Consider the following 13,448-nt stretch of genomic DNA (forward strand, 5'->3'; position numbering starts at 1 on the left):
AGACAGCGGACACGGGGATGAGTGATCTTATATACATTTCTTAGCCTAGCCAGGCACATATAGGCCCACGATGAAGACACAGGCATTAGTACGCCTCCGTACACATGTTGTATCAGATTTTGACGCAGGCAGGTTAACGGAATGTCCCCGTGCCCTCGACATCACATGGCAGCCGAAAAAAAAAAAAAAAACCATTGACGATTCCGGAGGATGGGCATGGGCTTCCCAACGAGGCTTCGCGAGTTTCCTGAAGGATTACCTCCCAAAGTGCCCGTTGTTACCTACCCATCTCGTTGGCCATCGTATAACCCTCTGCCACGAATTTACCACTGGAAACCGGTCTAATTGGCCATGTTCTTTTTTTTTTTTTCGCCGTTAGTTAGTTAGGGGGGCTGTTGATGTTGTTGCCAAGCGGACACATGTTAGTGCCCAAACACAGCCAGTCACGAATCCGAGCAGCATGTACATACATAAAAGTAAGCTGCAGCCTGATCACCGGCCCACAATCGGTGCGTGATCACTTGATATTGGTACGGTTGCCCGAAAGAAAGGGCGGTGCACCACCGGGCTTTCTGGACTCGCTGACATTGGACAGCGGTGGATGAACGCGGGTAGGATCAGGGACTTGGACTTGTTGTGCATACATACATACCTACTTACTGTACCTACATACGTACATGAATACCCTACATACATTGTACGGCACGGGGTGTGCAAGAAAAGGGAGGGAAAAGAGGGAGATAAAAAGACGCATTGGACGCATTGGAGCGTGAGATGTGCGCAGGGGTAAGAAAAAAAAGATACGCTGAAACTAGAAACTATTTAGAATTCTTGATTTTTAACCCAGTCAAGGGATGTGCCGATATGCGAACAAGGGGGTGGTTAATAGATGACTACTAACCTGCTAAGTAGACAGACAGATAGATAGTGTTGTGTAGTCGCGATTGAACTTGGATTGATTAATGGATCCAACAACCAGGTCTAAATGCTGATTCCTCGCCCTACCTACTCTACGTATGCAGTGGTCGTACCTACATATAGTACATACATATACAATGGACCCTACGTATCCGACAGCTCGGATCCACCATGTTGGCTATGTAGGTAGGTGGTGGGTTAGATATATGTAATGTACCTTTGTATTGTATGTAGGCTATGTAGATGTGTTGTGGTTGTGGTTGTGGTATGTAATATGAGATGAACGAACGGACTCCGCAAGCAGAAAAGCACCGAGAGGCGACGCCAATGTTTCACTGCCTTCCAAGTTATTCACCTAGCCGACAATAGTCTGAATTACTATCCGATGTTATTGAAGTAATGGCACCACATTACCTACTATGTATGCAGTGCCATATATCCATATGTACAAACCTAGGTACCTTAAGTACCTAGGTAGGTACTGGGTATGTGTATTGTGGCTCGGAGGAAATATTTATGAGCTCAGATTTATATGCCGCTGATACCGGATTTCGTGATTGGTCATCGGGCTGGAAGGATGGAGGATGAGCGTAACCAGGAAAATTATTATGCTTAATACCCGTGGACCTTAAAGTACCTCCCTACCTAGGTACAATTCATTAGGAATTATTAGGAACATTAGGAGGTAGTAAGTAACCACAAAATCCGAAAGCCGCAATTCGGCCGCCCATATGTTTGCACTACCGGTAGACATGGCATGGGCATGGGCATGCCTGAGATGACATGCAGCACATTTAATTGTGCCGAAGGGGTCCATTGGACGGCGCAGATGGGTGTTCATTGGGACGTCCCGTAGGTCACGACTTCGTTCTGCATAGTCGCGTGGCAACCCCGCGTTGGACTATACCTGATGTTGGAGTATACATTCCCGCCAAAGATCCGGGGTCCGGGGATGCTGGTCAGATTTCTTTTGTTGGTCATCCGGATGCTTACTACCCCGTACGTAGGTACTCCACATCATCATCAGTCTTCGACCTTCGTTGTCGACAACATGGCAAAACATCAAGGCTACCCAGGTAGTATGGATAGTGACGTGATGTGTGAAGGGCTTGGCGGTTATTGACGGTACTATAGCTCGTTGTTAAATGTTACATGCCAGTTCCTTAAGTTAGAGCCTTGCGGGCTTTAGTCCGTGGGTACCTAAGGTATCCAATGTAGGGCAGAGTTCTAAATAACTGTTGAAGTTGAACTCCGACCAATTATTGAATACATCACCGGAAAGAGGTCAGCGAAGGCGGTCAGCTAAGCGTTAGTAATGATCACTTTGCTATATCATACTGCATGAATCTCCCCTCAGGCTAGCTTAGTCAAGCCTAGGGTGAAGATGAAGAATGACTGCACTGGACGTGAGACATCAACGTGTGCACCCAAAGACCTTTGACCTAGGTAACACCAAATATGCTGTAAGCTTCGCGTTATAGGACCAGTGTACTATTGTGCTACGCTGCCCTTTTTGCTGTAACGTAACAAGCTTAACCATCAACATCAACTTGGGAGGCAGGGTAACATTAGCTACCTACTTAGCAATTGCCAACATAGAAAAAAAGTAAGGGGGAAGACTAAAAGGATAAAAAAAAACTTAAGGCAGGTTTCTCAGTAAGGAGGTATTCATTGTTGGAGAATACCTAATTTTGGAAGTGTGAAGAAAAATAAGCCTATAGAGTTGCATCAATATCACACGGCATGACACAGCAGTTGAGCCAATAGAAAACTACATTCAAGACGATTATTCGGGTCAAGTCGGGTGCAAACAAAGAAAAAGCAAATATATCTCATATATTCGTATCTATCTCATAACGTTTCCTAGTTTCGTTTTACTAGGTAAGTAGTTACTATTATATGGCTGGTTTGGACTCTTGCTGAGGCAACGAAGTCTTCCACAGCCCGAGCCCGCCCTGATATTAAATCTAGAGACCGATTTAGAGTCGAGGGGCCAGCGATGACCTCCTTAACCTGGAAACTTTCAAGCCTCAAAAATATAAATTGTATTAGTTGTACATCGATTAGCGTAATTATATAGAATCGTTTCTCTCCTAAACCGAAGGCCAGCTTCCCGTTTTCCGTTTCCTTTCCATATCTTAACTCATTATCGTAAATACTAGGTAAGGATCAAATTCCTCGAACTTGCTCACCATAGATGGATTCAAGGAGTGATTAAAATCTGTTCCGAGGCAGACTCAACTTATTGTAAAAGCCTGGGTAGCTAATATCGTCGTCGCAACCGAGTAAAGTACCTAGGTTACTTAGTTCGGTATGGACTTGGTGCCATTACTGGATCGATTCTTACGCGATAGCTGGTTCGCGATTCCTAATATCAGGTTAATATGGAGGATTCATGGCCTGCTTCCTGAGGTAATCTGCTTCCTCCTCTTTCCGCTTCACTTCCATCTGAAATTCCAATATAGAGTTCGGCACAATTTCAAACGGAGACTTTGGATACTTGACCCCTGAAGGGGGCAAATTGGAAGGGTATCCCCCCCAAATCCAAAATTGAGGATTTTTGCCCCCTACAATGCCACGTTCACCTTCTTCCATTACGCGAAGTGGTCTTTTTTTGACGTCGTTATCTTCACAAATTACATATATATGTCCTTGTATATTGCAAATGCTTGGGGACATGCCCATTCGAACGGTGATATGATGATCATCGTGGGACATAATTCTTCCATCCATGGTCCAGGCTGTAGTACTATATGAATGCCCATCTGCACTGTATGTATATAGTTAGTCGAGAGATTGTAGTATAGATGAAAGTATAGTACTTACGCAATCCAGGCATAAGGGAGTCCGCATCTTTTTGCTACTTGATGAACTATATGCTCTATTGCTTGAGTTACCTCCGCCGAGCGCTTGGGGCCAGGAGTAGGCCAGATTACCTGGAACATTTGGAAGTTAGTAATAATGATAAGTGAATATAAATATTGTAGGTTGAAACTAACCATTGGATCAGCTATGGTGCCGCTGCCTAAAGATCGCCGCGCTGTGCCTATTCTTTTTCTGAACTCAGGATCATGCGGCGCACCTTTTCCAAGCTTCATCCCATTTACCCAGATGGTACTATCTTTTCCGTTACGGTACGGCATTTTTAGTTGCTTTAGTATATTTCAGTGTAGACACGAAAGGCTTGCTAATACTATAACACCCCTTTTCCACCAGCAAGTAGAAATGCCAGTAATTATACACATCCATATCGACAAAGAGTATAATGCAACAAAGAATACTATAATATTGTTACAAGACTTGCCCAGTTGTTAGATATCTAGGTATCAAGTGGTGTATTACTCAAGGGGCCAAGTACATACCTAGTTATTTATAAACTCTTTCAAAGCACCTCATGTCTATCTAAGGATACTTCAAAGAATGCTATTTTTATAATGCCGTTATATTGCTTAACACTGCTTGCTGGACGCTACATTTAGAGATCATGATAGAAAATATTATGCAAGTAAGGGGAAGATGTGTATCTACTAGGTAACTATGGTAGTCCCAAGGCGAAACGGGGAGACAAGACATCGTTGGCACCACGGCAACACTAACGCCATGAAACTATCTACATAATAGTTAAAGTGTTTAATATTGGAGCGGATACCTACCCAGGGGTTGGCCTTTAGTACGGGTAGTCATTGAGCAATGCAATCTCTAATCCAAGAAATGACAGTTATAAATTACTTAATTGGGTACTTACCTCCTACACCTTGGTGTTTTCTAACGCATTCAAACTTACACGAGACCTAACTATGTAGTACCTAACATTCCCTGAAGTATTAGAAGGTACTAGGTTAGGTATTTGAGGTGATATCAACTCTTCACGGTTCCTTTATATTCTATGTTGCCTCTATCATCTTCTACGATACCGCACTATGTGCCTGTAAATTAGAATTGCACGATCACGGCAATTACAACAGCGCATAATTTAAGAGCTTCATATAACCATAACCAAACCAATATATTCTAAAGTCCCATTTAGAAGTCTAACTACCTAAGTACCTCAATAATAATAACCTAATACCTATCTTACAGAAAAGTGCAGGATGGCCGTGTCCAACAGAATTTTGTATCCTCAACCTGAAATCCGAGAAATCCATCTTTTGTTGTTGACCCAACCCAAGGATGTGAAATGACAGTGTCCATACTGATACGCTCAGATGGGTCGTATTTCAGCATTTTTCGCAATAGATCAGCTAACTCCACTACTTCTTTCCGTGAATATTGCCACTTGATGTATTCCGAGCCATCATCCGGTGGTAGGTACTTGGGGTCTTGAAATTTACGGATTACTTGTCTCTCTTCCCCCAATCTAGCTTCCAATACGTCTGAATATCCGCTTCCCTCGGTAAATTCTTCTCTTCTATGTCTCAACTTCTTTTCAGATTCACTTTCATGCTTGTCTTCATCATCTTCATCCTTGTTTTCATACAGACTGTTGTCTTTGTCGATGTTTTTATGCTGATCATCGTCATCTTGATCTGCAAATTTATCTCCATCTTCAGTTGAGTTTAAATTTGCATTCGATTCCGCCTCATGATCAACTGCGGGAGCACTGGGCGCTCTCCTGTATTTCCTTAGATATTCGCCGAGCATTTTGGAATAAGCTGCTCCATATACTGGTGGCAATAGACCAACATATAGTTCGAGTTCGGCTATAGGGAGACTCGAGCCACCGATATAGGAATACAATAGAGGCTCGTTTGTACGAACTTCAAATAATGTACAGGCCAATGACCATATATCACTGTAAAGTCCAGGGATTCCCGAATCTTCAAACATGATCTCAGGGGCGGCGTAGAGATTTGGAATACCAGTAGTTTTTGGGGGGTTGTCGATGAAGAAGGACTCCCCAAAATCCACTATCGTGATAGACTTGGTAGACATGGTCTCGCACCAATCAGATTCTGCCCGCACAACGCAATATTCTGGAGCTCTTGGGCCTGGTGGGTTGCCCGAAACAGTCCCGATTTCATACAGATCATGTTCCCCCATGAGATTCAGAACTTGCTCCTTGTTCAAGCCATCAATCCCCTCTAACTTCATGAGAATATTGTCTGGTCTGAGATCCCCGTGGCATATACCCTCTCTATGCAGAAGGCCTACAGCTTTTATGATCTGAGAGCATACGTTTTTGGAGGTCGTATCGGCCCCCTCTTGCCAATCTCTCATAGACATACGCCAGCTTGCGACCGTCGAGCCATGCACTGGCATTACGAGGCAAAGGTGGCGACCATTGGGGCCCTCTATCCAGAATTCCTCCAAGGGTACTGTTATGTGGTGTTCTTCGAGCTCTTCTAGGGTATATCGATTTCGCAGACGATCGTAGATTTTCTTTTCAGCACAATCAGACGAACGATTGGCAACTATGATCTTAACTGCCCTCCACTTGCCCAACTTCAAGTCGCGACAGAGCCAAACGATACCGAAGCCACCACTACCAAGTTTGTGGACTACTTCAAACCGGCTGATGAGAATATCGTCGAGGTGGACCGGATGATAGCCGCCTGCGTTATACAGCTGAACATGTTCGATGCCCATAACAGCCATACCCATATCCTCATATTCAATATCCTCCTCGGGCTCTACACTAGGCTCTGTGCTAGGCGTCTTTGGTGGAGCTTCGTTAGTCGTGGAGTTTTCCATTGCGGAGGTTTCTATCGTGAGAATGTTGATGAAGTTTATGACTGAGAGTATATGGTACAGTTGTTCCAGACAGCTGATGAGGAAGCTGGCCATTTTGAATTTTGTATTTGCGCAGGCGAAGTAGTGGTTTTAGTAATGAGCGTGAATTGTCTATTGGCCCTTTTAGGATAGAAACTGTTATTGCTTGAAAGGATAGAAGTGTGGCCTCTAAAGATGATGTATTGAAAGAAAGGTTTACAGAATGGGGCCCGTTTAAATATAGATGTATCTATTCATTACTACTGTTGTGTTTGAAAGCAAGTGTACTGTAAACAAAGCCGAGTTACGATGCCAAACAAAGAAGTTGTTTCTGATTAACGTACTAGGTAAAACAAGATACAATCACATTTTGTATAGCAGAGACAAGAGCTCACAATAAGCTTTTGTAAACATGGAACTTGGGTAAGTCACAAGTATTGAGCAAATAAGATAATCCGTCCGGGGATCTACCCGAGAACCCAAGGGCCGTTACACACTTGCCTCCCTATTTACATAGTAACTGTAACAACCAACAATCAGAAATCATAAAGAAATATAAATGTACTTAACTTAACAGGTAGGTACCTATGTACCTACTTATTTAATCGTGACCATTTTACCATCTTGAATATTTAGGCCACCGTATCCTCTAGCATTTGACCGCACATTCCCAATGATTGCGAGGCCAGGCTCCATTCTCTAGGTACGTAACATAGATTCCGACAGGTCGGATAGGATTCATAGCAAGCACCCGAGAACTTACTAGATACCAGGTAGGTAAGCAGAGACCTTCAGGGCTAAGTCTTTGTTGATTTCTAACAATGGATGCTAGTCACAATGAAGACATCTGGGCCGACGTGACTTACTACCGGCCTGATATCTTCCCACCACTCCTCCAAAAAAAAATCTGCGGCTTTGTTCGTGGTGAAACAGACGAGGACACTCATATTAAGCGCATTGTTTGGGTATGGGTTTGGTCACAAAGCCGTTACGTGTGCCATGTACCACACATAAGTCAAGGAACCCCCTTTTTCATTGCAGCGCCCTACTACGGCCCCGGAGTCACAAATCAAGCAAATAACTACGATGCGGAACATCAACATATTTTAATTTCTATTTGTATGAGAAGCTCTCTCAGTTCTCATGGGATGGATCACGATTATTAGGGCCCCAGACTCAATTGAAAATCAGGTACCTGCCTAAGGTGCATGCCAACTTACCCCTTTAAAGGCAATATTGGGTTTCAATCACTAACAAGCCAAACTTTTCCCTTTACTGAATGCATCCCATGAAAAATAGCTGGAAACATTAGATATGGTCAAATTTTCTGTGAGGTTTGTCTTTTCCTTCGGGTTTCGCCCTCTAGCAAAAACACTCCGTGAGAACTCAGCAAAATTGGGCGGCAACACGATGGCCACCCCCCTCTAATCTGGTCACTACTATTAGATATCTCTAACATCTCACATATACATTAGGTACCTATTCATCTTTGTTCTAGCTAACTACCCGTGTGGCTTAACTAGCCCCCGACAGACCATTGACACTAAGACATGACAATTGGGTATTCGCAACTGCCAATAACTTCACGACAGAGCTTAAGACGTCTCTCGCGCGAAACTAAGTTGCTGTATCGCTACATTCACATAAACTACGCCATTCATAGCAACACCGCCATTGTAGGGTATAGAGATGAAAGCATTTAGAAGCCGAGGATGACGAGCTAGAACAAAACGGCGTTCCTGCAGGATTTCACGCTGCCGCTGCCGCTGCCGAGCGAGACGGCTTGGCCTTAGCGTACGCGGCTAAGGAGGTACACCTCCTATACGATAAACGAACGTAAGCAGCATTATAAGCTAGCGGTACGCATAGCAAGACTATGGCCTGTTTCCTACATTCTCCTTTGCCTTCAGCTTGCTGCCTATTTGGAAAAGAAGAAGAAGAAAGAAGGATTGGAATAATGGACAGCTCATCTCCAGGCTGAGGTGAGGTGGATTTTATACGGGCCAATAGTATCGAAGGCATGAGATAAATATCTCAGCTTTCCCATACCTACATAGGTAGGTAGTCAATACACTCACTTAATATCCTCAGTGCTTTCTCTATATATGAAACAAAAGAGAGCGATCGAGGTCTATTTCTCAACTCTTAGACATCCCCGTGAAATTACAATCTACCTATAAGATATAACCAATTGGCAATTTAGCCGACTATAATCATCAAGATGACTTCACAGCTCCCCCTCCCCGACTACTTCTCTAAATTCGCCAACGTCTACGTCCGCCAAACCGGCCAATCAACCCTCAACATCCTCTCCGACGTCATCAGCGAGCATGTGCAGAATTCCACCCACCCCATCGGCGCCGACTCCATCGTCCACGACACAGCCGCGGGTCCCGGCATCGGCGCCGTCGCTCTCGTCTCCCGTCTGCCGAAGGACCAGCTTCCCAAAGAACTGCTCATCTCCGACAACAACCTGATGATGGTGTCGGCCGCGCGGGACTCGCTCGTCGGCTCCCCGTTGCCGCACGTCGACTGCCGCGAGCTGGACTCCCAGGACCTGTCGCCGTCGGTGGCAGACAACTACTTCACGCACTCGATCAACAACTTCAGCATCTTTACGTTTTCGCGCCCACTTGACGCTGTGCGGGAGACGTACCGCACGCTGCGCCCGGGAGGGCTCGCTGTCGTGACGTGCTGGAGGCGGTTTGCGCCGATGTATATCGTGCACGCTGCGCAGAAAAAGATCCGCCCGGATCTGTCGCTTATGCCTACGCCGGGCCCGAGGTTCTACGAGGAGGGCGTGCTGCAGAAGGAGGTTGAGGAGGGCGGATTTGCGAAGGAGAACATAACGGTGTTCGATAAGGTGTTGGTTGTTTCCGACGAGGAAAATATAGCGGGGCTTACGATGCTTATGGCTGGCCCCATGATGGCTAGGGCGCGCGAGGGGTACACGCCAGAGGAAGAGGCTAGGTGGGCTGAGGCTGTTGGCCAGTCCGTGAAGGAAGAGGTAGAGGAGTTCAAGGGTATTAGATTCGAAGCCTATGTCCTCTTGGCTACCAAGTAGACTGGCTTAAGTCTGTCTATGGACACAGAAAGAGATTAGTTCAAAATGACATGCATGAAAGAAATACCTGACACATTCTCTGTATTTCGAGCATCATGTATTATGTTGCGGACTGGATCCGTCAGATACAAGATCTCATCTAAACCCCGAGATGATATACCTCAGGACTTGAAAAAAAAAATGAGTCAGATTTACTACCTTCACATGAATCTTCCGGCGAAGAAAATCCAATGAATCAATAGGAGGGCCCCAGATGATTTTGGGGCAAGGAAATATTCTCAGAATCTAAAGTCTACGTCAATATATCAGTCTCATTATCTATCTTTCTGACATCGCCATTATCTGGAATGCCATTGTTTAATGGCCTCTGAATGAAACCTCTACCATTAGCATCAATGATGGCAGCCCAGAATATGTTAGCCATCATAGTATATCCCGGATCAAAGGGATGAGTGCCATCGGGAGATATGTCACTAGGTCGTGGCCGATCCGGGAGTCCCTGGTCATAGTGCATCTCAGCTAACACTATTGGCTTCCTTTCCCTCTCGAGCACGGATCCAATCCCCCTGATCTGGGCATTCACATTCAATATAATAGGTTCGACATTGGGAACCGTGTTTGTGATCAGAGTCGATATGATGACCGTAGCCTTCGGAGATGTCACTAGCAAGTAATCGACGAGTATCTTCAAGCGTGCACCGAAGTTCTCAATGTCCCATCTTTGGAGGCAATCATTCGTGCCAATATGGATGATGAAGAGATTCGGGCTAGTTTCGGGTACAATATAGGTAGAGTGTTCGTACAGTTGGTCGATCCGAGTCCCCGAATAAGCTTCTACATCATTGTCTTTGAACGCGCCAACTTTCTGTGATCCCACCAGGTTGACAGCGTTTCCCATTGTCACGACCCTGTCACGAATAGGTTTGCGGAACCCGAGATTTCCAGTCGATACGTCACCCCTGGTGAGCGAGGCGCCCATGAACATGACACGCAACGGCACACCTCCAGCAAGGGGTGACGTTGGTGGTGGTGGCTGGTTGTAGCTTAAGGCACTGTCATATCGCTCCCAGTGGCGACTAGACTGCACGTCATCCTGAGCTGGAATAAATATGCCTACCTAGGTAATTAATCCTCTCAAAGTCATTGCCTATAGCAAGTGGGTCGTCAAGAGTAATCAAACATACCCATAGTGTTGACGACCAGCATCAATGACAGCCATAGAATGCATAGCATTACAGATGGCTTAAATGCCATTTTTGGGGGTTTTGGGGGCATGATAGGTTGGAGGCATACAAGGTGGTAGCCCTGGAGATTTGAGTGAGAAATATCGATCAAATTACTGGATCCATCATGGATATGACTAAGAAATTGCCATTGTATTTACTTGCCGGATTGGACTCAGATGAATTAAGGTTAGGTAGTTATGTATGTACATATGCTCCTTACAATTCTTGATAATTCATCACTTGTGACTAAATTTGAGACAACTGTACTATTTGCAGGCCGGTATGCGCACTATTTACCAGGGTAGGGTAGATGCATGTAGTCAGGAGATTCGGGTGAGACAGTACCTAAGGTACCTACCCATCTTGACCTTGACACACTAGAGTCTACATTCATCCTTCCCACCATGAACTTCCAATACCTCAACAGCATTTTCCTCATCATTGACGAATTTCATGTTCTTTTCATGGATAACCTTAACATCACCAAAAATCTCATCGACCTCTTCGAGTGATTTACCTTTGAAAGATGTTAGCAAGAAGTACAATATCTACCTAGGTAATCTTGGATAAAGTTACTTACCCTTCGTTTCGGGATACGCAAAAGCGAAAACCAATGCGCAAAACGCGTTGGTAAGGATAAAGAGAATCTTCGATAATTCATTAGCTTAAGGTTCTTTCAGATTCATCAAGGACACGCTCTACACTTACGTAGTATTTCCAGCCAACCGCCGCCAATGCAATAGGGGAGCATTGCGTTATTACCAAACTAATGGAGTAATGTATTACTTGCACCAGCGCATTGGCTTTGGCTCGAAGCTCGGTTGTGAAAACCTCCGGACTAAAATGACAGTTAGTCAGCGCATACACTACACATGACATTAATCGAGGGCAGACTCACGGAATGATCCAAGTCATGGGACCAAGAAAAGCCGAGTAAATAGCGGAGACGGCAAATATGCATGCAATAAGACCTCGCTGTGCGGCGGCATTTGTAGGCTGACCGGGGAGCGCTGGGTAGACTGCGGCAATGATGGTGATGATGGTATAGCAGATCGAGAGAAGCGCGGAACTCGATATCAGAATTTTCTTGCGCCCAATTCGATCAACAAAGAATAGAGATGCGAGGCAAGCCACTGGGGCAACCGAGCCGTAGAGACCGCTGACGAGAAGCTGTTCGCTTTGGCCAAATTGAAGGGTCGCGTAGATGGCGGTTTGGTAATACTGCACAAACGAGATACCCGACAGCATCGCAGCAGCCCACACGAAAGATCCTACAAACAGACGTTTCCGGAACGCTGGTATCTTCAGCAGGTCTCCCCAAGTCAGACTGCCCTGGGCCTTGCTCTCTTCTTCAATGTTGGCTCGGATAACACTAAACTCGGTATCGCACCACTCTTCGTTAGATCCGTCGTAATGGTATCTATTGAAGGCCTGTTTGGCTTCTTCGTGCCGACCCTTGAGACAGAGCCATCTTGGTGACTCGCCAATAAACAATACGCCAGCGCCAAGTAGAACAGCCGGTATGCCCTGAATGGCAAACCCAATTCGCCATTGATTCGGATTATTCCATCGGCTTTCACCAACTCCAGTCCACAAAGCAACGAAGAACCCCCAAGCGACCACTTCAATTTTCCGGTTAGCCTCGATAATGAAATCTCTAGAGAGGTAGGTTTCTCACTCATTTGATTGGCGGCCGTGATTTTCGCACGTTCGTGAGTCTGCCGCCGCCCCTGAATTAGCACATTGCATCTAGTAATTTTTAAGGGGGGGATAATCGAACCTTCGCAATCTCAGCACCGAACACAGGAGCCACGCCAGTGATGGTCCCAACGGCGTAACCTATTAAAAGACGACCCATGATAACTATATTAACGAGTTAGAATTTCACCCGTATACGCGGACTAAGTTCGATGCAAGCACTCACGCATAGCAACATGTGCGGCTCCAGCCATCAACGCAGCCCCGATGACACCCCATATGCACCCAAACGCGATAGCTTTTCGTCTACCGAATCTGTCACTGGTAATGCCAACGGAAGCACTTCCAAGCCAGGCTATGGATACCTAAAATTAGCACGGGACAAACGTGAAGAACAACAATTTTGCGCACCTCCTGCTTGGTACACCGACACAATGGCGCCACGGGTCGGGGCATCTGGCTGTCCGAAATAAGTCAAGAAGGAATGCAGTGCCAGACTTGGCGTGATGATTCCCGAATCACTTGGATTGTTGTTAGCCCAATGATAGAGATCCTATTACCTTTTACTAAGCAGACTTACTAGCCATAGAGGAACCCACCTATTCCAAGGAATAGGGAGGTCAAGAAGGGCTTGCTTAAGTAATTTTTGGTCTTCATGATCATTACTTAAATACCTAAGCAGGCACGGCCAGGCAGCTGAACTGGAGCTGATATACGATCACCTTCACCACATCATAGAAAGGGGCTGAATGACCCTTTTATTCATCGCTTCAGAGCTCGCTTACACGATGAAATCTAGATCCTACGCTTCTCCGGGGTAACCTCACCCGGCA

General features: G+C 45.5%; 5 protein-coding genes across 5 annotated transcripts; 1 reads left to right on the plus strand and 4 right to left on the minus strand.

Annotated features, from left to right (window-relative positions):
• Window positions 1–3,297: 3,297 nt before the first annotated feature.
• GGS25DRAFT_521889 (uncharacterized protein) lies at window positions 3,298–4,061 on the minus strand (the record flags this gene model as incomplete). The annotated part of the gene is made up of 3 exons (XM_049264131.1): window positions 3,298–3,688; window positions 3,745–3,854; window positions 3,918–4,061. The coding sequence occupies 3 exons, from the start codon at window positions 4,059–4,061 to the stop codon at window positions 3,298–3,300; spliced, it is 645 nt and encodes a 214-aa protein (XP_049116862.1).
• Window positions 4,062–4,910: 849 nt separating this feature from the next.
• GGS25DRAFT_491370 (kinase-like protein) lies at window positions 4,911–7,023 on the minus strand. The gene has a single exon (XM_049261085.1). The coding sequence runs from the start codon at window positions 6,700–6,702 to the stop codon at window positions 4,993–4,995; it is 1,710 nt and encodes a 569-aa protein (XP_049116863.1). The 5' UTR covers window positions 6,703–7,023; the 3' UTR covers window positions 4,911–4,992.
• Window positions 7,024–8,848: 1,825 nt separating this feature from the next.
• GGS25DRAFT_521891 (S-adenosyl-L-methionine-dependent methyltransferase) lies at window positions 8,849–9,691 on the plus strand (the record flags this gene model as incomplete). The annotated part of the gene is made up of 1 exon (XM_049264132.1): window positions 8,849–9,691. One exon carries the CDS (start codon window positions 8,849–8,851, stop codon window positions 9,689–9,691), a length of 843 nt encoding a protein of 280 aa, XP_049116864.1.
• Window positions 9,692–9,837: 146 nt separating this feature from the next.
• Window positions 9,838–10,807, minus strand: GGS25DRAFT_288475 (carbohydrate esterase family 3 protein). The gene has a single exon (XM_049257536.1). It carries the CDS (start codon window positions 10,674–10,676, stop codon window positions 9,984–9,986), a length of 693 nt encoding a protein of 230 aa, XP_049116865.1. The 5' UTR covers window positions 10,677–10,807; the 3' UTR covers window positions 9,838–9,983.
• A 288-nt stretch (window positions 10,808–11,095) lies between these two features.
• Window positions 11,096–13,135, minus strand: GGS25DRAFT_491385 (general substrate transporter; the record flags this gene model as incomplete). The annotated part of the gene is made up of 8 exons (XM_049261086.1): window positions 11,096–11,434; window positions 11,498–11,564; window positions 11,626–11,755; window positions 11,816–12,539; window positions 12,596–12,635; window positions 12,698–12,780; window positions 12,842–12,970; window positions 13,027–13,135. Coding segments are annotated over 8 exons (1,380 nt in total), but the record flags the coding sequence as incomplete, so codon positions are not given.
• Window positions 13,136–13,448: the final 313 nt, after the last annotated feature.

This window comes from Hypoxylon fragiforme (genome assembly GCF_022984875.1).
Source record: "Hypoxylon fragiforme strain CBS 206.31 chromosome Unknown GGS25scaffold_5, whole genome shotgun sequence".
Classification (NCBI taxonomy): domain Eukaryota; kingdom Fungi; phylum Ascomycota; class Sordariomycetes; order Xylariales; family Hypoxylaceae; genus Hypoxylon; species Hypoxylon fragiforme.